General features: G+C 40.7%; 1 protein-coding gene across 2 annotated transcripts; it reads left to right on the forward strand.

Annotated features, from left to right (window-relative positions):
* The first annotated feature begins 251 nt into the window (after window positions 1–251).
* Window positions 252–25650, forward strand: LOC143853316 (V-type proton ATPase subunit F-like). Of its 2 annotated transcripts, none has more exons than XM_077363037.1 (5): window positions 252–628; window positions 2956–3037; window positions 3777–3858; window positions 15321–15403; window positions 25256–25650. In XM_077363037.1, the coding sequence occupies exons 2-5, from the start codon at window positions 2975–2977 to the stop codon at window positions 25418–25420; spliced, it is 393 nt and encodes a 130-aa protein (XP_077219152.1). In that variant the 5' UTR covers window positions 252–628; window positions 2956–2974; the 3' UTR covers window positions 25421–25650. The 2 variants fall into 2 exon arrangements, with proteins under 2 accessions (XP_077219152.1, XP_077219151.1); XM_077363036.1 differs by having other exon boundaries at window positions 283–663.

The raw sequence follows: 25650 nt of genomic DNA on the forward strand, positions 1-25650 counted from the left end.
TGATGATATAAATCTAGTGATTATTTACGTGAAATGTTGTTGTTTTCTACAATATTTGAAGTTAGTCACTATCCTACGCTAAATAATAAAAATTCGACCCGACCCGACCTTACCTTACCTGAACCAACTCGAGAAACTATCTTAGGTAGGGTCGGCTTGATGAATATAGGAGTTTTTGCAGAGAAAACCCAAACCGGGATAATAACTGGGGTAGGGTAGGGTTCTAGAAAAGCCGTCCCGCCAGACTCGAGTTGCAACTCTAGTTTTAGAGGGCAACCCATACGGGTGTGGCTCTTTGGCTTAAAGTCACGGCCCACGCGTAGAGGAACTTTCCGTTCCTCTACGCCCTTGCCATTAGAGGGGTTGAGGAACTTCCTCGTGACCGGTCTGGAGCCAAAGTTCTATTCGGATGCCTTGTGTCATCCGAAAAAAAATTTAGAGGGCATTTTAGGCATTTTGTCAGGGGCGTACAAGTCTTTTTACCAACCCTTTGTAATCCGCTGTAATCTTCTTTCCAAACTTCCAACGTTTGGGTTTTCCTCCTCATCTCTTTCTCGGCCTCTGAAATTCATCGGAAATACATCGAGTTTTTTCCGAATCTTCCTTCCAAAATCCTCAGCTGAAAATCGTAAGTTCGCTTGAGGCGATCCAAACGCACTGCTGGTAAATGGAACCCTAGATATTCTCATTCTTCTTTTCCTTTTGATTAATTCTCACTTCTCTTTACTTTTTTATCTGCTTGATGCTATCTATTTAAGATCTTTTCTATCGCTTCATTTCTCTAGACTTGTTTATTATAATTTGTATCATGACATTCAAATCTCATACAAAACATAGATCTAGAATTCCATGATCACATATCATAGATCTAGAATTCCATGATCTTATAGTCATGGTTTTAAATTTCGACCGAAATCGGTGGAGACCGACACCGAAAACCGTAACGGTCATTTATTTGGGAATTTCGGTCGAAATTTCGGTTTTTCCGAAATTTGAGCCAAAAAATCTGTTTTTTTTTTTAAAAAAAATAATTTAATATTTCACCTAAATAAAATATTGGTTTCGATTTTTGTACCAGATTTCGACCGAAATTTCGAAATTTCAGGGTCCGAAACCGGTACCGAAACCGAAATTTTAAACCTTGCTTATAGTTACCCTTTTACTTATAGAAAAAGACCTTTCTAGGGTTCCAGCCATAATGGAATACTAATTAGTTTAATCAATTTAATTAACTACTAAGCCTGATGTAGTTAATTTAGGGCTACACTAAGCATCCTTGTGTTAATAAGATAAGATACACCGATTACCATTATACCCCTTATTGATCACTTTGGTCAATGGGTAAATCTAGTAATTTAACAATTAATCTCATTCATCAATCTAGACCGTTGATCTAAGATCAGTGACTGCCCACATAATATCTTACAGGACAAACCAGTGATCTAAGATCAATGATTGCCCACATAAAGAACACTCCATTCCATTTGGTTTGTTTCGTGTATGTGACTCCACTCCACTGGTTTTACTTTGTGCATCCTAAATTTCTACAAGCCCTATTGTAAATCCAAATTTGGATTTTTCTAGTAAATTATCTATCTTTTAGGATGGAACTGGATAGAGTTACGCGTCCCACAGGTTGAAATTGAAGACATTCACTCTTATTACTGAGATCTGGATACTGGATAGTCATGTACATGATTCATGAAGTATAGATAGCATTTGGGAGTATTTGTCCATATTCTCTTTTCCATTTTGCAAAAGCAATTTGGCAAACACAGTATAAGAAAAATCTTATTTTGTCGTTATAGAGCCACCCCAAGCCCTATAACAAGTTGGATGGACCTGATTTCTTTTTATATCACAACCGATGTTGCAAGCTTCCACTTATCAAGGACATAGTAAGCCTAAGATTTTTCCAATTGAAGCAATGGAGCACAAGGGATCGCTGCTCAAGTTTCTGACAACACCTTCAATGACGCTTTGTACGTCAACGCTTCCCTACCAAACGATCTGGCATTTATCTCATTAGTTCCTACAGATATCAACATTGATTCACCCTTGAAAAATAAGGTCGGCCGGGTTTGTTAATAATGATAAAGCCCCATGGAAGAACATTCATCCTAGAGAAATTGTATAGGCTCAATCAATCCCATACATCTTCTATAGTTCTATATATGCTTATTAATATTTTACAACCATCATATAGACGCCACTATGATGGTACCATACTAGGATGCTACATTTGAAGGAAATATCCATTTATCTAATAATTGCAAGTTTGACCTCTGGGTGGGTTCTAGCTTCTATTGTTTTTCTGAAATGAGGCATTTTTTCAGTTGTAACATGACTATCAATCACTTTAGAGTTTAGCCTAGCAGTTTCTTCCGAAAAAAATTCCTACTCTATATTGCTTTTTATAGAAAAATTTCAAAGTTGCTTCTCCTAGTTATAACAAGGCATAAATGAATGAGGATTCTCTGATATCTGAGCTATGGAATGTTTTCTTTAGTTAACTTCAATTCTTACATGGACTTAGTCTAGGGTATTGACCACACACTGTTTCTAGCAAATAATCTTTCATTGATCCAACTAGTGATAAAGCTAAACTTTGCATTGCTTGTCTCGGGTCTCAAGAGTTGCAGAAGTAGCAAACATATGGGGATGTTAAAAATGGAAGGTGGGGATGTTGTAAAACTATAGTACGTTTTAAAAGCTGATAGAGTAGATTTATCACTCATACATGGTGCATTTTGAAGCGTTTATGAACTGAACTGTTACCTATAAATACATGAAATGATCTATGGATATTCTAAAATGGTTTGTGGCACTATTAAATGCGATAGTTACCAATTGTTTTATGCAATTGTATTCAGGTTCTTTCTCCGAATTTGTGATGGGTTTTTTCATGCTGATTTGCTATTCTCTGGTTGCTTGATGTTGTTTTTTCCCCAACAGGTGAACTATTCAACTTTTAATGGCTAATAAAGCTCAGATTCCTACCAGGAACTCAGCTCTCATTGCTATGATTGCTGATGAGGTATGCATATGGTTTTTGCTGGGACAACATATACGTATGCTTTAGTTATTTTTCAGCAATATAGATCATATCTGTTATGTACCCTTTTTAAAATGATGAAATTAATGTTTTACTCTGTCGTGTCATATGATTTTAAGAATTTACAAGGTCTTTGTCCTGCTTTCTCAATTTAGTGAGTTTTCATTTGTCTACCTTCCTAACCAATCACACTATCTTGTCTACCTTAGAAGGCTCCTATTCTTAACCAATCACGCTATCTTGTCTACCACGCATCATCTTGTATTTGACAATTTTACTGTCATATATATGATGGACCTCTGTTCTCGTCAGTCGTGACCATGTTCTTGTCCTGTATATTTATTTTTTGAATGATGGTGACGACTACACCTTTGGACCGGCTTAATAATTTTTGCTTGGATATCCTTTCAGAACTTCCTTACAATGAAAATGTAGCCATGTAAGGGAAAGTTTGGAGTCTCACACATGGGTTGCAAACTAACCTTCCTTTAGGTTGTGCACTTCCGTTCTTTGGTTTTGGAGTCTCTTGACTAGAAAATCTAGATGGAAAATCCAATATAATCACCAAGATACCTGTATAAATTGTATAACGAAGTTCTGACGATGGACCCTTAAGCTGGGTAGAACCACTTGCAACACTGATTGATTTGTTTTCATGTAGTGATGCCTTTTTAAATTATCTGTGGAGCTTATTTGACAGATTTCCGTACTGTTGTTGTAGGATACTGTAACTGGATTTTTGTTGGCTGGAGTAGGCAATGTTGATCTGCGGAGAAAGACAAACTACCTTATTGTGGACTCAAGTATGCCCTTGAGCAGAATAATTTGATGGCTATTTTTCTTCATTTTGCGTTGAGACTCATCACCCAATTGCATTAACTGCCATCTGTTAACCATTGGTTTTGTATTTAGTTTGCACGTCATTCACATTGTCAGCCTTCATTTAGAGATTGTTTGAATCATTTATGAAATTGGCATTTCTTCATGGCACCTATGCTTATGCTATTTTTATCCAAACATCGTTGTTTTGCTTTTCTTACGATTGCACTGTTTCAACACATATGAACATGGCCGCTCTCCAAATTTTATTCAGAAGTCTACCAAACATAGGTACAGAAGCAATGGAGATATATATTATTCCATTTTGTACAATTGTCAACACTACCTAATTTTGTCATGTAGAAATTATTTGGAAATTTTCTGAATTATATATTTTACCGGTCAAGCATAGAAAGAAGATTAGAATTGTTATGTCCAACAAGATACACTTTTGGACGCCACTGGTAATGAATTGGAACCGATTCTCTGAAGTCGACTATTCCCATGAGATTCTTCAGGAAGTGCTAGAATAAGCAAAAATACATGCTAAAAAATCATCACATTGGCAAAAAAAAAAAAAAAAACCCATAATGATTTAACTATATTGAATACCTAGTGGCATACGTTGTCACACACGTCTAATAATTTAGTTTTACCTCATTTCACTTTCATATAAATACTTACATAATACATACACAACATTTCACATACAATTCATATAAATATGGTTATGTAAAACATGCAAGTATAGTATATATATATATATATATATATATATATATATATATATATATATACCATTAATACACTTGCGGTTTTGGTTTCGGTATGGATTTCAGTGGGGATGGAAACCGAAACTTTTCGGTCATTTCGTGCCGGTTTGGGTGGAAATTTAAAATCATGGCTTTTTTTTTTTTTTGAATGGTAGCAGAATATATTAAGAGAAGACTGAGGGGGTCCCCCTTACAAACGGAAAGAACAAAACAGACCCAAAGGAATACATTTAAGGCGGAAGAAAATCATAAAGTTCTAAATCTTGAAGCGATACGCCATCTTTTGCTAGCTTATCTGCTACTTCGTTGGCAGATCTTCGCACATGGTTAAAAGAAACCGAAAGCCCCTGTAATATATCATGAATCTCGTCGAAGAATTTAAGAAAACGCCACGGAGGCCTCCGAGGGCCTCTAAGCCATCTTATAACATTCAGCGAGTCACCCTCCACAACACATCTGCCTGGTAGTCCCCTTACTAGGCTCAAAATGCCTTGATGCGCTGCCCTTACCTCGGCCTCATTCGAATCAGCTTTGCCGATTGAACCAGAAAAAGCCTTGATTACCACACCATTACTATCTCGTAAAACTCCACCAATCCCCGCAGGGCCAGGGTTGCCCAGACTTGACCCATCAAAATTAAATTTAACTGACTCTGTTGGAGGAGGACTCCATTGCTGATTAGATACCTTCTGAACCTCCTTGCTATTACACACCACCCTCCACCCTTCCCACAGTTCGAAGGCCGAAACAAAACGGAATAACGGTAGTGCTCGAACCCAGGAGATAGTAAGAGAGATGACCTTTATGAACAAAAAGTAAGGAGATTTAGCTTTCCCTTCAAAGACTCTGGAATTCCTTTCTGTCCATATAACCCATAAAAACGCCATTAAAGAAAGCCACCACAACCGCTTGCCCTTTCTACCCCAAGGAATACATTCCCAGCCGGCAAACAGATCTTGCAAACAGGAGGGGAACACCCAGAAGATGCCGAATCGCTCTAGAATCCGCCCCCAGATCTCCCGGGCTACTCTACAGTGGATGAAAAGATGGTCTACCGACTCCCCTGATGCAATGCACATAGCACAGTGATCAATAATCAGCATATGCCTCTTTCGCAGGAAGTCCACTGTTTGAATACTATTTCTTAAAGCTGACCAACCAAAGAAACAAACTCTAGGGGGCGCCTTTGTTTTCCACACCTTTGCTAACCGATGATTTACCTCAAAAGGCACCAGACTATTATAGAGAGACTTTACCGAAAAACATCCTGAAGATGTTGCTACCCACAACCTTTTATCTTCCCCGGAGAGACTGACATAATTCTGTTCCAGAATCTGAAATAAGTTGGTTACCGGGGGCAATTCGCGGTCAAAGAAATTCCGGCGGAAAAGAGGCTGCCAGATGACCTTTCCTGCAACACAGACCAAGCAATCTTTCACTAAGACAGACTTATCAGCGGCAACTAGAAAAAGATCCGGGAATAGAGCTTGAAGCGGAATACTCGAACACCATCGCATGGACCAGAAAGAGATCCGCGCACCAGAGTACACCCGAAACCTGACTCCTTGATCAAAAAGCGGTGATAGGCTTAGAATATCCCTCCAAATTGTCACCCCAGATTTATTAAAATTATTCAGAGTGGTCCAAGCACCTGGAGAAGCACCATATTTGTCTGATATTACTCTTGCCCATAACCTTGCCGTCTCTTCACCAAACCGCCATAGCCATTGACCCATCAGGGCTTGATTAACCTGCTTAATCCTTCTAATGCCGAGACCTCCCCCTTGAAGTGGCAAGCACACCCGTTCCCACCTCACTAGGGCCATCGCCCGTTTCGACTCTGAACCCCCCCACAAAAAGCGACGCTGAATCTGTTCGATACGCTTAACCACAGACACCGGGCATTTGAATAATGAGAGCTGATAGATGGGTATATTGGCCAATGCAGCTTTGATCAGGGTTAATCTGCCCCCTTTAGATACTAAGTTCCTCTTCCATGTATCAAGCCTCCTCTCAATTCTTTCCACAATGGGATCCCATGCACATTTTCGAGGTCGTCCTATCCCCAGGGGCAATCCCAGGTAAGATGCCGGCAGACTTTCCAAGGAGCATCCCATAATGATGGCTAGAGCAGAAGCGTCTTCATCGGACATATTCACAGCGTAGAGACGGGATTTTGAGAAGTTAGATCGAAGCCCAGTTACTAACTCATAACACCTGATAATAGCCTTAAGATTAAGAATCTCTGAGGCCTTGGGAGAGCTAAAGAGTAAAGTATCATCTGCGAATTGCAAATGCGAGACCTGACACCCAGTCTCACTGCCATTGACCCCGGAGATCAGTCCCGCCACTCGACCTTTCAGCAACAGTACACTGAGGGCTTCCGCTATAATGACGAATAGAAAGGGAGATAAAGGATCCCCTTGCCTCAAGCCTCGAGACGATGGAAAGAACCCATGTGCAGAGCCATTGACCAGAATGGAAAAGTAAGCTGAAGATAAGCAACTCCAGATCCACCCTCGCCATTTCCTTCCGAATCCCATTCGGTGTAAAAGGTAGTCCAGACATTTCCAATCCACACGGTCATACGCTTTTTCCATATCTAACTTACAAATAATACCTTGCTTGCCTGACTTAGCCATCCAATCCACCGTTTCATTGGCCACCATCGAGCAGTCTAAAATTTGCCGCTTGGCAACAAAAGCGCATTGATTCTCGGAAATGATAGAAGGGAGTACCCTCTTGATCCGTTCCGCCAAAACTTTAGACAAGAGCTTATATAAACATCCTACCAAGCTGATAGGCCGAAACTCGGATATTTTCACTGCTCCTTTAACTTTGGGTATGAGAGCAAGAAAAGTGGCACCGGTTCCACGATCCAACGCCATCCCAGCATGGAATGCTCGAAAGAAGGCCATGACGTCTCCCTTAACATACTCCCAACAATCCTGAAAAAAAGCAAGACAGAAACCATCCGGCCCCGGAGCTTTGTCGCGATTCATGGAAAACAGCCCTTTCTCCACCTCGTCGACCAAAAATGGACCTTCCAGCCCCGATTGACTAGTAGCATCGAGGGAACTGAAAGTCACCGCATCCAGTGTAGGCCGAGGAATATTGTCCGCTTTATATAACATCTGGTAGAATTCAAGAATTTCCTGTATAATCACCTCTTTGCTACCAGAGAGGGAGCCCTTCACTTCCAACACCTCGATCTGATTATTCCGACGCCGAACACTGGCCATATTATGAAAATAAGCTGTATTTTTGTCTCCGTGCTTTAGCCAATTAACTCGGGACTTCTGCCGCCATGAAATTTCTTCCTGAAGGAGGCATCCTTTATGTTCTTCCTTAATTTTTCCCAACTCAATCAACTCTGACTCGGTAGCGGACCCTACCTCATCGGCCAAGGACAAGACCCGAATCCGATTTTGAAGCCATAATTGCCTTTCGCGGAGAGCCTCTTGTCTGAGAAAATTCCACTCTTTGAGTTTTTTTTTCACGAAACGCAATTTGGCCCCTATGATCCAGTCTGCTGCCCCTTCCACTTCAAGTGATGTCCACCATCCGCCCATCCGCTCAACCATGTGAGGAATTTCTAGCCATGCTACCTGAAATCTAAAAGGCGAGGGACCCCATGAATCCAGTCTTGGATCCAACACTATCGGACAATGATCAGACACCGAATGTACGATCGCCTTCTGACACACTTCGGGGAACAAGGAAAGCCATCCAGGACAGAATAAGAAGCGATCTAACCGACTTTTTCTGGAGTTGCGGGACCAAGAGAATTGAGCCCCCAATAGCGGAATATCAATGAGTTCAGATTCAGCAATGAAATCGGAAAACTGAAGCATATGCTGGGAAATTCTGCTACACCCTAGTCTTTCTTCTACCCTTCTGATTTCATTGAAATCTCCCCCTAAACACCACGGATACCCCCATTTATTCCTTATCAAGATAAGTTCTGCCCACAACTGTTGCTTCGCGGACCTAAGGGTAGGACCATAGATGCCGGAAAAGGTAATAACTTCAGGTGTACCCACCTGTCCAAGCACTATTGAAACTGAAAACTGGCCTACCCAAGAATCCTGAATCTCCCACTTGGATTGATCCCACATTACTAAAATACCTCCTGCTGCCCCTTCAGCTGCCAAAGATATCCACTCCCAATTGGAATTGCCGCCTAGACTTCTGATCAAAACACTGTTTACCACCTCCGTTTTTGTTTCTTGAATACACACTATATTCGGCTTATGACGATTCACTAAGTCCTTGACCTGTGTCTTCTTCTCCAAAGACCCCAACCCATTTACATTCCAAGAAAGAATCTTCATGGGCGACCATGCGACCTCTGAGCACTTCCCCGAGAACACTTCATGGCTTCCACATGTTTGTTATACCTTCCCTTATATTTGCCCCACCTTTTCCACAATTCCCTCATTTTTGTTTTCCGGTGGGTATTAGCCACTTTATTTTCCCAGCATGGTAGTTCTTTGCAACATAATACGTTTCTCTATAAGTGATTTTTCATGGCCAAAATATTTTTTACAAGCATTTGGGTAACCTACATTAGGGCTCTTATATTTGGTATTTCCCATTCCATATGCATATTTACACACTAAAGGGATTGCTATATGCGAAGGGATTATCAATATATGGGATTACTATATATCATATCAGCCGGAAATGTCATAGGAAGGTGGGATTGTGGGGAACTTGTTTCCACGGAAACGTGTTTTCGAAACGGAAACAAAACGCCTGTTAAAAATATGGGGAACATTTCGGAAACGCGTGGGAAACGTGAGGGAAACAAGCGGGAAACTTTTCGGAAATGCGTGGAAAATGTACGGGAAACGTTCAGGAAAAGCGTAGGAAACGTTTCACTCCTGTTTCCCGTGCGTTTTCCCACCTTCTTAGCGTTTTCCACCTTCCTCGCTACATGAATTTTTCACTCGCATTTCCATCTTGTATTCGAAACGTCTCCCTCGCATTTCACAAACATTTCCCAAGATGTTTCTCAATGCGTTCCCAAGATATTTCTCTATCATTTCCCGTTTCTTGTTTCCCCTTTAATTTTTTTCACGCACTTCACGTTCTCTTCCCGTATCCGTTTCCCGACCTGGTAATATATAGATATAGTATACCACTAATACACTTATGGTTTTTGTTTTGAGATGTGTTTTGGTTTTAGTAAGCATTTTTTGTGGGGATGGAAAGCGAGTATTTTCAGTCATTTTGTGCTGGTTTCAGTGGAAATTTAAAATCATATCCTCTTCATGTTTGTTATTACTGCCCTTATATTTGCCCCACCCTTTCCACATTTCCCTCAATTTTGTTTTCTGGTGAGAATTAGCCACTTTATTTTCCCAGCTTGGCAGTTCATTGCAAAATCATACATTTCTCCATAAGTGATTTTTCATGGCCAAATATTTTTTTACAAGCATTTGGGTATCCTCCATTAGGGCTCTTATATTTGATAATTCCCATCACATATGCATATTTACAGACTAAAGAGATTACCATATGCAGAAGGATATTAGATATTTTTGTTTTAAATTAACTCTGCAATCAAATTCAATACATTTTATTGTCTCAACGGATTTGTGTAAAATGGCTTGCAGAATTCTATTGCCACTAAATGTGTTCCCAAGCATTTGCACTCACTCACCTTTTGCTTCACTTTTATGTTTGTTGGGTCATGATTTTTTGGTGGTTACTTGGGTGGTTTCCCACCTTTTTCCAAGTGTGTTTTCCAATTACATTTCGCATTGATTTCCATTACATTCATCAAATCTCTGTTATGATCCCCAGATTTTGTCATGTTTTGATAAATTGATAGTTCCTCACTTCGTTTCTCAGATATGCAATTGCATACATAATGGCATTTGTGACCAGGATATTGTTTGGATCTTGGAAGCATGCCAGGTGCATGCATTTGGGCCTATTTTATTTTTTTTGGAATGGTACATGTGGGCTTATTTCTCGTCTTTATAAATTTACTATCATGAATGCACTTATCTGTACCATATAACAAATTAACAACTTATAGTTTTAGGATGATGTAATGCATTATAATATTTTTTGAGCAATGATGTAGTGCATAATACCAAAATGTAAACGTGCTTCTGTAACTTAAAATACAGATTGGACAGAAAAACTTGGGCATTTCTATATTTAGATCTAGGTTTGACACAATATTCCTGGAGTCATGATTTTACATGGATCAACTTTACCCTCGAATGCAGATATTTTATTTGTGTGAACCAATGCGTATAGCCCAGAACTCAACTCGTGGTCATGCTCTACGTGTCTGGCATCCCTCTTTATTTTTTTTTGAATGGTAATATATTTTAAATAAAAGAAGAGTAACAATATACAGGGCCAGAGAAGGTCAACCAAGATGGCAAGATACAATGAAAATAAGAAAAGCATCGCTACAAACACGGCCATTAGGGAGGCAAAAAGTCAAAGTGCCGAAGCTCTTGTCTTCCCACTCCAACTCTAGCAAGTTGGTCTGCCTTAGTGTTAGCAGACCTCTTGACATGATGAAAGCCTACTTCCAAATCTCCCAACCGACCTCTAATCTCGTTGATCCACCTGGCAAATCTCCAAGGCTTGGGCTTATTACCCTTCAACCACCATATGACATTAAATGAATCATGCTCCACAATCACTGAATCACCTTTGCCAAGTCAATAGACTCAGCTAGTCTGATACCCTGTAAGGCCACTTTGATCTCTGCCTCATTTGAATCCGCCACTCCTATCGGGCCAGAGAAAACCCAAACCGTATTCCCAACTCGTCTCTAAGGTGGCCACCAATCCCTGACGGACTGGGGTTGCCTAAGCTAGAGTCGTATTCCTAGCTTAAGGCACCCCGTATTCCCAGCTCTCCACTTGTGTGTGCCATAGCTCTATATTCCGCCTCTGCACTAGATTTGGAGATAACATCCTGTTTCTTACTCCGCCATGACACATGGTTACCTCCCACAAATGTGCAGTATCCTGTGGTAGATCTCCTATCAGCTGGAGATCCGTCCCAATCTGCATATGTGTACCCTTCAATCTTCTGATGTCAATGTTTCTTGAATAACAACCCTCTACCTAGAATACCGAAGAATCTGAAGAATTGCCACCTAGTGTGAAGTACGAGGTGAACTCATATGTTGGCTGACAACACCAACAACAAAGGTGATATCTGGGCGTGTGACTGTAAGGTAGATAAGTTTACCAACCAGCCTCATGTATCTGCCTGGGTCATCTAACAAGTCTCCATTTTCAGGGAGTAACTTCACATTTGAGTCCATGTAACCTGTCTCCTCAAGTCTAAGACATATTTTCTCTGTGAGAGAGAAATCCCCTTTGTCGAATATGCAACTTCAATACCCAAGAAGTATCTAAGACGACCCAAATCTTTGGTAGAGAACTCATTTTGCAAGAAGGTCTTCAATTTCTGAATCCCAGCTGTATCACTGCCAGTGATGTTGATGTCATCGACATAGACTATTAAGAGTACACACCCAACTGTAGACTGACAGCTGAAGACAGAATGATCAACTGCACACTGCTTCATACCAAAGCGCATAATGGCATCACTAAACCTTCCAAACGATGCTCTAGGAGACTGCTTGAGACCGTAAATGGATTTCTTCAATCTACACATAGAGGATGACATCTCCCCCTGAGCAACATACCCAGGAGGTTGCTCCATGTAAACTTCCTCTGTGAGCTCACAATGTAGAAATGCATTTTTGACATCCAACTGATGTAGAGGCTAGCCCTGATTGACAGCAAGAGAAAGTAGAACACGCACTAATGGAATCTCCTCCACAGGAGAAAATGTCTCACCATAGTCCACCCCAAACGTCTGAGTGTACCCTTTGGCAACCAAGCGCGCCTTGAGGTGCTCAACAGATCCATCAGGCAAATATTTGATCATATAGACCCAACGACACCCAACAAGGCGTCCACCAGAAGGCAGAGGAACTAAATCCCAAGTAATCCCAAGTCTGATTGGCCTGAAGTGCATCCATCTTAAGGTCCATAACAGCGCGCCACCCCGGATGATCAAGTGCTGCAGCCAAGGACTCTGGCAAAGAAATAGAAGATAAAGAGGATACAAAACTGTTGAAAGGAGGCGTGAGAGCATCATATGAAAGAACAGGCAAAATATGATGAGCAGTACTATGAGAACGAGTGCAGGAGGCAGTAGGAGAGTCGATAGATACCTCTGATGTGGAAGGAATGAGCTCTTGATGGGCCGACGAGGGCACTGCTGGAGATGGATGAGCTGTAGAAGTATGGCGACGCTGATAGGTCTTCTTAATGACTGGAGCTGGAGGTCGAGTAGGTACCTGTAAGGAAAGAGAGGTCTCTAGAACAGGAACCACAGAAGGGGAAGGTAAGAGAGACGATGGAGATGGCGGTCTACCGGGTCAGGAAGAACAAGAATCGGTAGAGGAAGATCAGAAGAATGAGATTGAGAGGTCATATCTGAAGAGCTCAGAAAGAAGGGCTCAGTCTCGAAGATGGTAAGGATCGACGTAACCGAGGGTTATAACTGCGGTAACCTTTCTGGGTCCGTGAGTAACCCAGAAAAAGGCATTGTTCAGACTTATGATCTAATTTATCCAATCCAGGCCCAAGGTTGTGGACAAAGCAAACACACCCGAATATCCGAGGAGTAAGAGGAAATGGCTCATGTTGAGGACGTAAAATGGAGAAGGGGGAGGAGCCACCTAGAACCTAAGAAGGAAGTCTATTGGCCAGATAGTTAGCAGTCAGAACTACATCACCCCAATATGACTTGGGAACTCGCATCTGGAAGAGAAGAGTGCGAGCTCCATCCAATAAGGATCACATTTTCCGTTCGGCAACACCGTTCTGTTGAGAGGTGTGAGCATAGGAAGATTGATGAAAGATACCACGAGTGGAAAGAAATTCCTCAAAACCATTGGATTTTGAGAAGTATTCCCTGGCATTATCAGTGCGAAGCGAAGGCATTTAAGAGTGCAATTAAATTTGTTAGTAACTTATGAATGAAAAGTACGAAAAACAAAGAACACTTTTGAGCAATCTTTAAATAAATAAAGCCAACACATATGTGAATAATCATCAATAAAAATGACAAAATAACGATGTCCAAAAACAGAGGTTGTCCGTGAGGGACCCCATACATCGGAATGCACTAAATCAAAAGGGTGGGAGGGGCTCGCGGGTGAGGAGGGGTCGCGGGTGGGGAGAGGTTGGGGAGGGGGGTCGCGGGTGGGGAGGAGGGGGTCGTGGGTGGGAGGGGGGGGTGGGGGGGGCGGGGTTGGGTGAGGAGAGGTCGCGGGGTGACATGTACAGTGTCATTAGTCATTGCTTACGAGTTCTGAGTTCTTCCTTTCTTCCTCTTGCCTGTAATATGAGTTCTCTTGATTGGTGACATTGAATCTGTTTCCCCATCTCATCTAACTATGTTTGAGTTGTTGTGGGAGCCCTGGTTAAAGCTCTGGGCCTTCGGCATCCCCACGTTTTTCATCAGAGTAGTCACGATTTATCCTTTTCTGCAGGCATTGTAATGGTAGGTAAGTTTGTGTCAAACTCTTGGGATGCCACTCCAGTGTTCAGGAAGCTGGGAGATGGATCTGTCGTCCATTTATCCCCAAATGAAGCTCAGTCTTTAATCAAACTCTCATCTTGGTAAATGTTTTTGGGAATTATTGCGTCGCTGACCAAAAGGATTTCCCACCACGTTACAAGTTACAGGAATGATAAGATCCCAAATTCAATCAGCGGTACATATGAAACACTGCAGCCAAGGATTAATTAACAGCACCAAGCACAATTCCAACAGAGTTATAAGGGCGATGCAGGTTTTTTTTTGTGTTAAAAGTATTAACCCTGACCAAATCAAACAAGATGACTCTTTAATTAATGACAAAATGCGGCTTTGATAACCTTAAATCACCGAATTGGATCACCAACCTGCTCTCTTGATCTATACTCTGGATCCAAAACATATTTTCTGAAAGCTACAGTTAGCAAAGAATGAAACTGACATCAAACTGTTCCAAAACTTCCAACAACAGTCACCATAAATTACATAAATCAATTTCTACAAAGCTCCTCATACCCTCTCTGGCATATGTGATGTGACTAGAGCTCCTCATAGATGTCTCAGTGATTCACAAAAAAAAATAAAAATGCAAACACTTCGAATTTTGGACCAGTAAATTAAAGTTCTTTCTCTGACTTCATCTCATCTATGAGGGATAGAAGACCTTCAATCTTGATAACTTTGATTGTGCAGGCAGCCTTAAGAAATGGTTAATTCCATTGGATGACTCAATTGAATTATATTAAATGACTGTTAAATGGTACTAGTAACCTGAAAGCTAAATCACTTGTCTAATGTTCTTTAATACAATGACCAAACTACCCTTACTATACCAATAATAATGTAGAACAGCTTATGTAACAATCCTAATTGTTGGTTCTGTTCATGCATATAACTGGATTCTGCATTTCGCATACTATGATGCATTACATGGCAATGATTATCATCTGTTGATTTCAGGTGGCAGCAAAAGATTTTCATTATTGAAATATGTTCTTATTCCCATTTCTGATATGAACTTTGTTGGTGCTCATATCCATGGTTAATGACAGATTTTCATTTGTGTGTTTCAGAAACAACAGTAAAAGCCATTGAAGATGCTTTTAAAGACTTCACCACAAAGGAGGACATTGCTATTGTATTGATTAGCCAATATGTATGTTTCTTCCTTATTTTTGGGTATCTATACCTTGTTTATTCTTTTAATATACCTCTTGGATGTGTCTTCAAGAATACGGCATATTTTGATTGCAGATAACAAGATTAATTCTGATAAGTGAACCTTACTAGTCCTTACCAGTAACTGCTAATTGTTAATGAAAAGATGAAACACTATTGCATTTCTCCCATAACCTAATCCTATAATATATATTAAAGTGTAGGACAGATCACTCGGAACACACTTCGAGAGAGAGATCGAGATCGAGAGAGGGAGGGAGGGAGGGAGTTTTGACATAATCACTGTCCATTCGATTCATTCCTTTTAATAATTTTTCGTTGCTATTAAAAAAACGAAACAATGTAAATCGTGAAGAGTGAATTCTCTAACCCCGCATCTCACCTATTCCTTTATTATCTTGACAGAAATTGCATGATATGCTATCAAACAAAAGCACATAAACTAGGGGTGCAACTCGGGTTGGGTTCAACCCGAAAAGAAGCCAGGTTGGGTCGGGTTCGGGTTTGGGTCAAGTTTTCCCAACCCCGGTTGAGTTCGGGTTGAGGGTTTGGGCAATCCGACTAGAGTTCAAGCCGACATTTTTTATGATTTTTTTTTTGTAAGCTTAAAAATTCGGGTTGGATTGGGTTTGGAAAAAAGGGTTCCTCTGGTTGGTTGGGTTGGAAATCGGGTCAGGTCGGGTTCGGGTTGGAAAAAGGGTTCCTTGGGTCGGGTTGTGTTGGGTCGGACCCAACCCGATCCGGGTTTGGAAAAAAGGGTTCCTCTGGTTGGTCGGGTTGGAAATCGGGTCAGGTCGGGTCGGGTTCGGGTTGGAAAAAAGGGTTCCTTGGGTCGGGTCTGGTTGGGTCGGACCCAACCCGACCCGAGTTGCACCCCTAACATAAACTAAACACTTAAAGAGACACTAAAACATAAATATGATGGGGCCCACACTAATTTAACTCTCTAGCTTCTCAACCTAGAGCATAAATAACATCATGTCTAGCTTGGAACAAATACTTTCAAACTGATTTGGATACTTCATTCTAAGTAAATATCAAATGTTAGGAATCCACACACATCACTACTTCCAACGAAGAGAATCATCACACAACAGTAGTTCACACCAAGAAGGTGCGAAAAGGTACAACGGTCCACATAAATGATATAATAGCCACACTAATGGCATATTAACCACATGATGTGATGACTGATGGCAGACCCTCACAAGTTCCTCAAATTGCTCAAGGTTAGGGTGTCAATATCACAAAAGGGTTTTGTTATCATTTGATGGCATGGTAATTGATAGGGTCATTAACTCATTATCATTATTCACCAAATCTTTTGACACATGGCATACGCTGACATCATGTCACTTAAGTTGCAAGTAGGTCACTTGAGATTTTCATTGGCTTTGATTTATTCCAAGAGTTCTAGATTGGGAAACTTAATAGTTTGGAGGAACTCAAGGAGTCCATGTAGTTTTAGAATATAATTTTTTTTCTAGGAATTTTGAAGGAGTCAAGTGACAAGTGTCACAAGACTCAACTCAACTCAACTCAACTCAACAAAGCCTTTGTCCCAGACTAGTTGGGGTCGGCTAAATGAATCCTTTAGAAAAGTTTCATGAAGTAGGTGAAAGGAATCTACCCGTCTCTAATCCTGGCTCTAGTTGGGTTCTTCTACGTGGATCATTTTCTTCCATTCTATCCTATCCAAGGTCATGTGCTCTGTTATGTTCCTAGCTATCAAGTCTTTCTTCAGTGTTTCTACCCAAGTTGTTTTTGGTATGCCCCTTCTTCTTTTTACTCCATCAATTTGGCACGAATTGCCTCTTCTCACCGGAGCATCCAAAGGCCTACGTTGGATATGTCCAAACCATCTTAAGCGGTGCTTTCTCATCTTCTCCTCAATTGGTGCCACCCCCACCTTTTTACGAATGTCTTCATTTTTAATTCTATCTAACCTTGTGTGGCTGCACATCCATCTTAAGCATTGGCATCTCCGCTACACTCATCTTATGCACATGCTGCTTCTTGGTGGCCCAACATTTTGAGCCGTACAGCATGGCTGGCCTCACAGCTGTCTTATAGAACTTTCCCTTCAACTTGATAGGGATTTTACGGTCGCACAGAACTCCTGAGGCAAGCTTCCACTTCAACCAACTTGCTCTTATTCTATGGTTAACAGTTATGTAGAATTGAACCAAGATAGCGAAAGATATCCCTCTTAGGTACCTCCTGTTCAGTCATATTTACTACATCCTCATCCCTCCTTACATTACAAGTGTCACAAGACTATTGGTAAAAATTAGAAATTGCTTATTTACCTCAAATAGGTTAGGAGATTGATTTTAAATAGGATAAGGAGTCTTGGCAAGGTCTCCCATTGATTTTTCATGGGACCGCTCTTCTATAAATGTAAGGGTCTCAGGCCTTATTTCTTATGATGATGATGAACGAGTATTTAACTCTTTCCTCTGAGTTGGTGTGATGCCTTAGTACCTTGGGTGTGATGCCTTAGTTCCTTGGGTGTGATGCCGGGGAAACCTTTGTGTGATTCCAAGTTAGCCTTCTCTTTACTTTTTTCTTCTCGTGTTCTTCCCTTCTCCAGCATTCTTTTCATTTTCTTTTAATCTACATGATTATGCAACATACCTTGTTCCCACTAAACCATCGATCACCTTAGCTTTCATCCTTACACATGGTTTTAAATTCCGGCCAAAACATTTCATTTCGGTCGAAATATTTTGACGAAACAAAATACACCTAAATTCGGAAAAGTACAAGATTTTGCTTGAAATTTTGGGATTTCATTAATGTTTTGGTCGAAATATGCGAAACTTGCAGCTTTTCAGAAAAAAAATTTGAAGTATTTGTTGAAATGTCGGCATTTCGATAGAAACCGTGACAAAAATCAACTCCACTCGTAAAAAAGAGAAGAACTATGGGATTCCTTTAAGATATTTCTAAAATAACGACAAAAAATATAAATAAAAACCAGTGGTGAAGAATCTTACGTGGATTTCGTTTGTGATTTCTCACCGAAATGATTCTGTGATTTTACAAGATTTCGGTCAACATTTTGTATTGAAACCGTAATGTTTTCTTTTCATTAATGACCGAAACCGAAACTGAAATTTAAAACCTTGCCCTTTCATCCTTCGACTAACCTTACCCCATCCTGTACTTACCCAGAATTCCCATAAACCTTCACTCCCACGACTATTAAGAAACTTCCAATCTAGTGTTTTAAAATGCAGATACAGGTGGCAAAACATATCCTAGTTGACTCGGCACGATGCGGTCATAACTCGAGGCTGTCAAATGAGTTTTGATTGACTTTAGAGGGCAAAACACAGAATCAGACAAGATCACAAGACTGTGGTCATGGTAAAAGGGTGTCGACTCAGGGGAGTCCACGATGACCCAGAGGAGTTTTGAAACTATGTTCCAATCTGTAATTTTTTTCAAACCTGAAGCCAAATCTTTCTTTTCCCTTAAATCACTCAACCAAAACTTTACTCCAAACCTTTCTTCTTTAACCCTGACAATGTAGAACCCTTCCCTATCAATATCCTAAGTCCTAACCCTTAAGCTCCCAAAATCCCCCACACAAACAATTCTCATTCCAAGGTCCGGCTTGTGTTAACCTAGATCCAGACCTGACCTCTAAAAACCACATCCTTTTCCTATTATGGACATTGCTAACTGAAGCCTACAAGCCCTAAACACTTCCTATATAGTTGTCATTTCCCACACCCTTCCTCTTTATTAAAAGAAAAAAAAATTCCACACCCTTCCAAACCTTTATAGACTTGTTACCATTTCTAGACACCTTCCTAAAGACTCTCACAGGAACATATTTCACCTTGCAGAGAGGCTGTGAACCTCAAGCAAGCTATAAGGTCCCTCGACCATCGGATCTCGCGATTCGTCACCCCCAACACACTGATATAGTGGGACTCTGCAGATTTGTCGGCGTTTCTTGACGCTATAGATGAGCTGGTTTCTACAATTTTGAGCTAGTTTCTACGATGCGAGAATGGGATCTGATTGTAGTTAAGAAGCCAGCCGCCGTGTATCTAGATTGTGTTGATGATTTCCTGCAACCAGTTATGTTCCGACTTCGACAGACGATTTAAGCGAGAGGGAGGGAGAGAGGGATGTGATTTCGTCCTCTTTTCATCTCAATAGACGATGAAAATAAGACTGAGAAAATCGACTGCCTCGTTGGCTGATAGGAGATCGACAAGGAGTATTGATGAAATCGAAATTCCACTTTCATTGTTAACCGATTGTGCATTCAACGATGTTTCACGAGAAAACCGCCGATTTTCATTCTACTTTCCCGCTTTTCATGGGATACAAGTGGATCCACCGTGATAGGAGCGTGCCAGCGAAGGAATCCCAACCAAGAGTTGCTAGACATGCTTTTAAAAATAGCCGACAAAATGAACAATATTGAAATGCAATTGGGAAGATTTGAATCTATGAATCGCAGGAGAAATGCCACAAGAAACGTGGAAGTGCCTACGTTTCATGGGCTCAATGATGAACAACCATGTCTTGACTCTTGATTGGGTAGAAGCACTTGAAGAGCATTTTGTGAGGTGCAACATGAACCGTGAGCAAATGATCAGAGTTGCTAGGATGACTTTGGTTGGACGTGCCATGGTGGTGGACGACATTGGAGTAGAAACGAAGCCTAATGAGAAAACCAGCCATCATTCGTTGGAGCGACGTGAGGGAGCAGTTGTTGGAAAGATTTGCATCGTAGATTCTTCTGAGATGCGAAAGGATACATTTCGGAAGGATTAGAGGGGAAAGCTAATAATGTGCGCTGAAGTTTTCCACATGCGCAAATCCTAAAAATTCGCGATTATACCCATGCAAGCATGCAAGAGATTAGTTACTTCATCTACTCAAATCCGAACTTGTATACAAAGGTTGACTGTGTGAAGACTGCTCGACTTGAATTGACAAACAAGACGACTATCATCATTTTGAGTTGGTTCTTACGATACTTGGCACATACTTATACGAGGATTAAGAATTCACAATAGATATCCTAGATTCTTGGAAGATAAGAATCATTCGACCATGTCCGCAGGAGCTTCAAATAACACTAAAGGGCGCAGATCGTGTGGCAGAAATGAACTCCATACCTTTTATTACATCGAAGATCAGAAAGCTAAGAGAATATGCTGAACTTGAGCTTGATATCCAAATTATGTGCTTGCTAGTAAGGACAGCCACCTAGCGTGCCTGCTATGTTGGAGATATTTAGTTCGGTGGAAAGATCATCCCTTATCAGATTATGTGCTTGCTAGAAAGGACAACTACCTAGCGTGCCTGTTATGTTGGAAATATCTAGTTCGTTGCAAAAATCATCCCTTATCAGAAGATATTGGAATTGCAACGAAGGAAGGTTCTGAAAGAGATGAGCGTACATTTTTCCTACGTGATTGTCAAAGTGGACAAGGTACATAGAGTACATCGAAAGCGCACCTTATGATCATATTACATTGATCCGATGAAATGATTGCCCAATGCTACTCGTACGTTGGAAATACCTAGTTTGTTGGAAAGAGCAGTCATTTTCGACCCGCGTGAAGTTTACGACAGATGATCTTCCACGAGTATTGTTGATAGCTATACCCGAAGGGGTCGACTCATTTTAAGCGGGTGAGTATGATTAGGAGATAGAGGGAGGGGGGGGGGGGGTGTCCCAGGTTCCCTAAATTTCTCAAGCGTCAGGGAGTAAATATCATTTCAGGTTAATATTTTCATTAGGATATCATTATCACAAAAGGGTGTCAATATCATTTGATGGCATCATAACAAATGGAGTTTGAAAAGTCATTATCACAAAAGGGGTGGCGTTATCATTTGATGGCATCATAACTGATGGAGTATTAAAATCATTATTGACTCCAACTTTTTGACCAAGGAAGCTGGAATCGCACCTTGGACTAGGGAATCGGGATTCCCTAGTACGCGATTCTGAAACGGGAATTGTTTCAAACCCCCAAAAATTGGGAATCGGGGTTCGGGTTCACCGGAAACACGATTTCCACTTTCTGGAATCGTTGTTTATGATTCGTCGGAAATGTGATTCCCACTTTTGCAAACCACGGTTTAATGTTATGTGAAATGCGATTCCCCGGAGATTCCCCAGCGATTCCCAACTCTCCGGCGACTTCACGATTCTTGCTTCCAACTATCCCCGGGAGCCTTCGATTCCCAAGATTCCCCGGAGATTTTTCGTTGGATTTTTTTTGGTCCAAGATTTCTAGATTGGGAAACTTAATAGTTTGCTTGTAGTAGGAAATTGAGTCCATGTAGTTTTAGAATAGGAATTTTTATCTTGGAAGTTTGAAGTGACAAGTGTCACAAAACTAGTGTTAGAAATTAGAAGTTTTAGCGACTATATGATTGATGTAAGGAAGATTACATCAACTGGGACAACGCATCCCGCCAATGCATAGAAATACAGCAAAAACCCCGAAATTGTCCCCCCCCCCCCCAACACACACACACAACACTCACCCACCCACTCACCCACGATATCTCACAAATATCTCCGATATTTTCAAAATATCGCGTTTTTATCCGTACATTATGAGAAAACAACAAAATCCCGAACTAATCCCGAGATTTAAAAAATATAGCGATATTTTCATTTTTATCATAATATATCCCAATAATATCCCGATATTATCCCGATATTTTTATTTATATATATTTTTCTTAAATTTAATAATTGTATATATTTTTTAAATCATTTTATTTTTACTGTTTTTTTCCTGATATAAACCCGAATATATATATATATATATATATATATATATATATATATATATATATATATATATATATATATATATATATATATCCCGAGCTTTTCCCTTGCCGAGAAATTCTCGACAAGGACATTTGTGACATAGCACCCACCCCACCCCACCCCACCCCACCCCCCGCGCCACACACACGCTCGCACCCATGCACCACCACCAACACACACACAAGCGCGCGCGCGCACACACAAATACTGCAATACTCGCTGTTTTTTTTTTTTTTTTTTGAAATGGTAGAATGATTTCAGTAGAAAAGGGAGTGGGTTGAGGAGGACCACTCCCGAAAGTACAAGAGAAACAATAAAAATAAAGATACAAAAAAAACTCTCAAGGAGGGAGGAAGTCAAACCACTCCAATGTCATACGACTAACCCCACTCCTAGCCAAATAATCCGCCTCCCCATTGGCAGATCTCCGCACATGATTGAAAACAATAGCAGAGCCCGAGATTAGATCATCTATTTCATCAAAGATAGACGAAAATCTCCAAGGAGGCAACACTGCCCCCTTCAACCATTGAATTACATTGAGTGAATCACCCTCCACAATAATGTGATCCATGCTCTCTCTATCAAGTCTTTTAATACCATGATATACCGCCTTTACCTCGGCCTCCGACGCATCACATACCCCAAGAGGGCCAGAATAAGCCCACACAACTTCGCTACAATCATCTCGACATAACCCGCCTACCGCGGCTGGGCCCGGGTTCCCAAAACTCAACCCATCGAAGATAATTTTGAACATCCCAATAGGAGGAGCCACCCACTGCTGAGCAACTTGAGACCTAGCCTCCCTACTAAAGCAAACTTCTCTCCACCCCTCCCATAAGTCAAAGGCGGAAACGAATCAGAATGCTGGAAGACATCTTGCCCACGATATAGAGAGGGCAATAATTTTCATATATAACCAGTAAGGAGATTTAGCAACCCCCTCAAAAACTCTAGAATTTCTCTCTTTCCAAATCACCCACCATGTTCAAGCAAACAAATTTTTCACAACAATTTTCCTTTCTTTCTCCACGGCACTAACTCTCATTGATGCATCAAATCCGGAATAGATAAAGGAAAAACCCAAGCTATGCCAAACCTCAGAAATATATAGCTCCATATCTGACGAGAAAAGGAACAATGCACGAAGAGATGACCCACAGATTCACCATCATCCAAGCATAGGGGGCAATGATCCACAAGCAACATACCTCGCTTTCCAAGGAAGTTAATCGTTTGAATCCGATTGCGACAAACCGCCCATCCGAAGATACAAACTCTAGATGGACAATGAAATTTCCATACCTTGGCTGAGATAGAAGATACATTGCAAGGCATCAAGAATAAATAAAAAAGATTTGACAGTGAAGAAACCAGAAGATTCCGCAGTCCATACTCTTTTATCCAAACCGGTCCTCTTAATATAGCACCCATCTAGAAGCTTAAGAAATTGGGATACCGACTCTAACTCCCTATCAAAGAAATTCCTCCTGAAGATCGGAGACAAAACTAAACTACCCCCATCGCGGACAAAACAATCACAAACAAAAGCCTCTTTATCGGAAGCTACACTATATAGATCCGGGAACACAACCATAAGAGGATCATCCCCACACCACACATCACTCCAAAATTTAATCCTATCCCCCGAATAAACTCTAAACCTAACACACTTGTTAAAAGCATGTGACATTTTCAAAATGTCACGCCACACGGTCAATCCTTTTTTCTTGAAGTGATTATCAGAAACCCACCTTCCCAGCAAGCATCCATATTTGCTCCCAATGAGGGCTAGCAATACTCGCTGTTTTGATAGATACAGACAGAGAAAAATCTCATATAAAGAGGGCTAGCAATGCTCTTGATTCAACCGTCCTTTCTAAGCACACTTGAGAGATTCACTGCCTTAACAACCCTTATGCTCCTACTCCCACTAGCATGAATGAATTAGATTGCAGTTCCTGTCCTTCAAATTTTCCTTACCACATACAACTGATCCTCCCAACAGATACTCTTTTTTATGGTTCAAGCCTACCTACAACAGCTCCAACCCCATCGTTTCCACCACTGAGTTTGGTAAGGTCTCCTTTTGATCCTCCTAGAAGTTGTTTATTTACATCAAATAGGTTAGGAGTTTAATTTTACCCAGGACAGGGGAGTTTTGGTAAGTCGTCCTGATTTTTGTGGGACTACTCTACTATAAATGTGAGGACCTCTGGCGTTTTTTCTTATGATGATGATGATGAATGAATGTTGAACTCTCTGTTGCTTTGAGCTGCTGTGATGCCCCCTCTCCATAAGGTCTGATGCCTTATTTCCTTGGGTGTGATGCCTGGGAAACCCTTGTGTGATTCCGAGTTAGCCTTCTATTCCCGTCTCTTTACTTTCTTCTCCTCTTCTCCTCCCCTTCTCCACCATTCTTTTTTATTTTCTTTTAATCACCATTATTTGCAACATACCTTTTTCCCATTTAAATGATCGGCCACCACAACCTTCACCGTTGCAACTTTCGACCAACCTTACCCCATCCTTACCCAAAAATCCTATAAACCTTCACTCCCACAATTGGCAAGAAACCTATGATCTGTATCTTTTTTCAAACCTGCAGCAAAATCGTTCACTCCCACGCTAGTTGTTTAAGTTCCTTGCACCTCGAGGCATTTCTGTCGACACTACCATGGTACCTATACACAGATGTTCAAGCTTTTAAAGCACTAATTTTTCCTATTCAAATTTATCTTCACTTCTTCCATTTTTCTTTCAATAGTTTATTTAAACTAAGGTCTTTTGCTACGATATAAAATCTTTTCAGCAAGGGCTGGGAACTTGGATGGTGTCTTTCATAAATTGATCAATGTTTCTTGAGTATTGTGATGGCCAAAAAGGATGGCCTAACAATTTGTGACTATTTTTCAAATGACTTAACTACCATTATTTGATTCTTTCTTCCTTTGGCATTACACCATGAATCTGCTAACTGCTCTTCATGTTGTAATTTAGGTTGCAAATATGATAAGGTTTCTAGTTGATAGCTACAACAAGCCAATTCCTGCAATTTTGGAAATTCCTTCCAAGGATCACCCTTACGATCCAACACACGACTCTGTTCTTTCCAGAGTCAAGTACCTGTTCTCTTCTGATTCAGTCGCATCAGGAAGGCGTTAAGCAAATGGTATTACTTTAAGCATGCCCTGATTTTATATGTGTTTCATGTATCGGAATTCGGATTTCTTTTTCCCTTTCAATTCCTACTTCTTTAGGCTTTCTTCTATCTATTGGAAAATTAATTACAATGCAATCTAATTACTATGGTAATGCAAATAAAATGTTATAAACAAAATGATGTGGAAACTTTGGATTGTAATAAAAATTTGTTTAAGCGTCGGTTGTGGGTA

The sequence above is a fragment of the Tasmannia lanceolata genome, unplaced genomic scaffold (assembly GCF_043159265.1).
Source record: "Tasmannia lanceolata isolate RefF3 unplaced genomic scaffold, GAP_Taslan_0.1 ptg000019l, whole genome shotgun sequence".
NCBI classification, from domain to species: Eukaryota; Viridiplantae; Streptophyta; class Magnoliopsida; order Canellales; family Winteraceae; genus Tasmannia; species Tasmannia lanceolata.

What these genes read in the sequence shown, in the direction of transcription:
- LOC143853316 (XM_077363037.1), top strand. Translation starts at nt 2,975, where the DNA reads ATGGCTAATAAAGCTCAGATTCCTACCAGGAACTCAGCTCTCATTGCT. An exon ending in CTACCTTATTGTGGACTCAA is followed by an intron (nt 3,859 to 15,320) that starts GTATGCCCTTGA and finishes TGTGTGTTTCAG; the next exon opens with AAACAACAGTAAAAGCCATT. An exon ending in TTGTATTGATTAGCCAATAT is followed by an intron (nt 15,404 to 25,255) that starts GTATGTTTCTTC and finishes GTTGTAATTTAG; the next exon opens with GTTGCAAATATGATAAGGTT.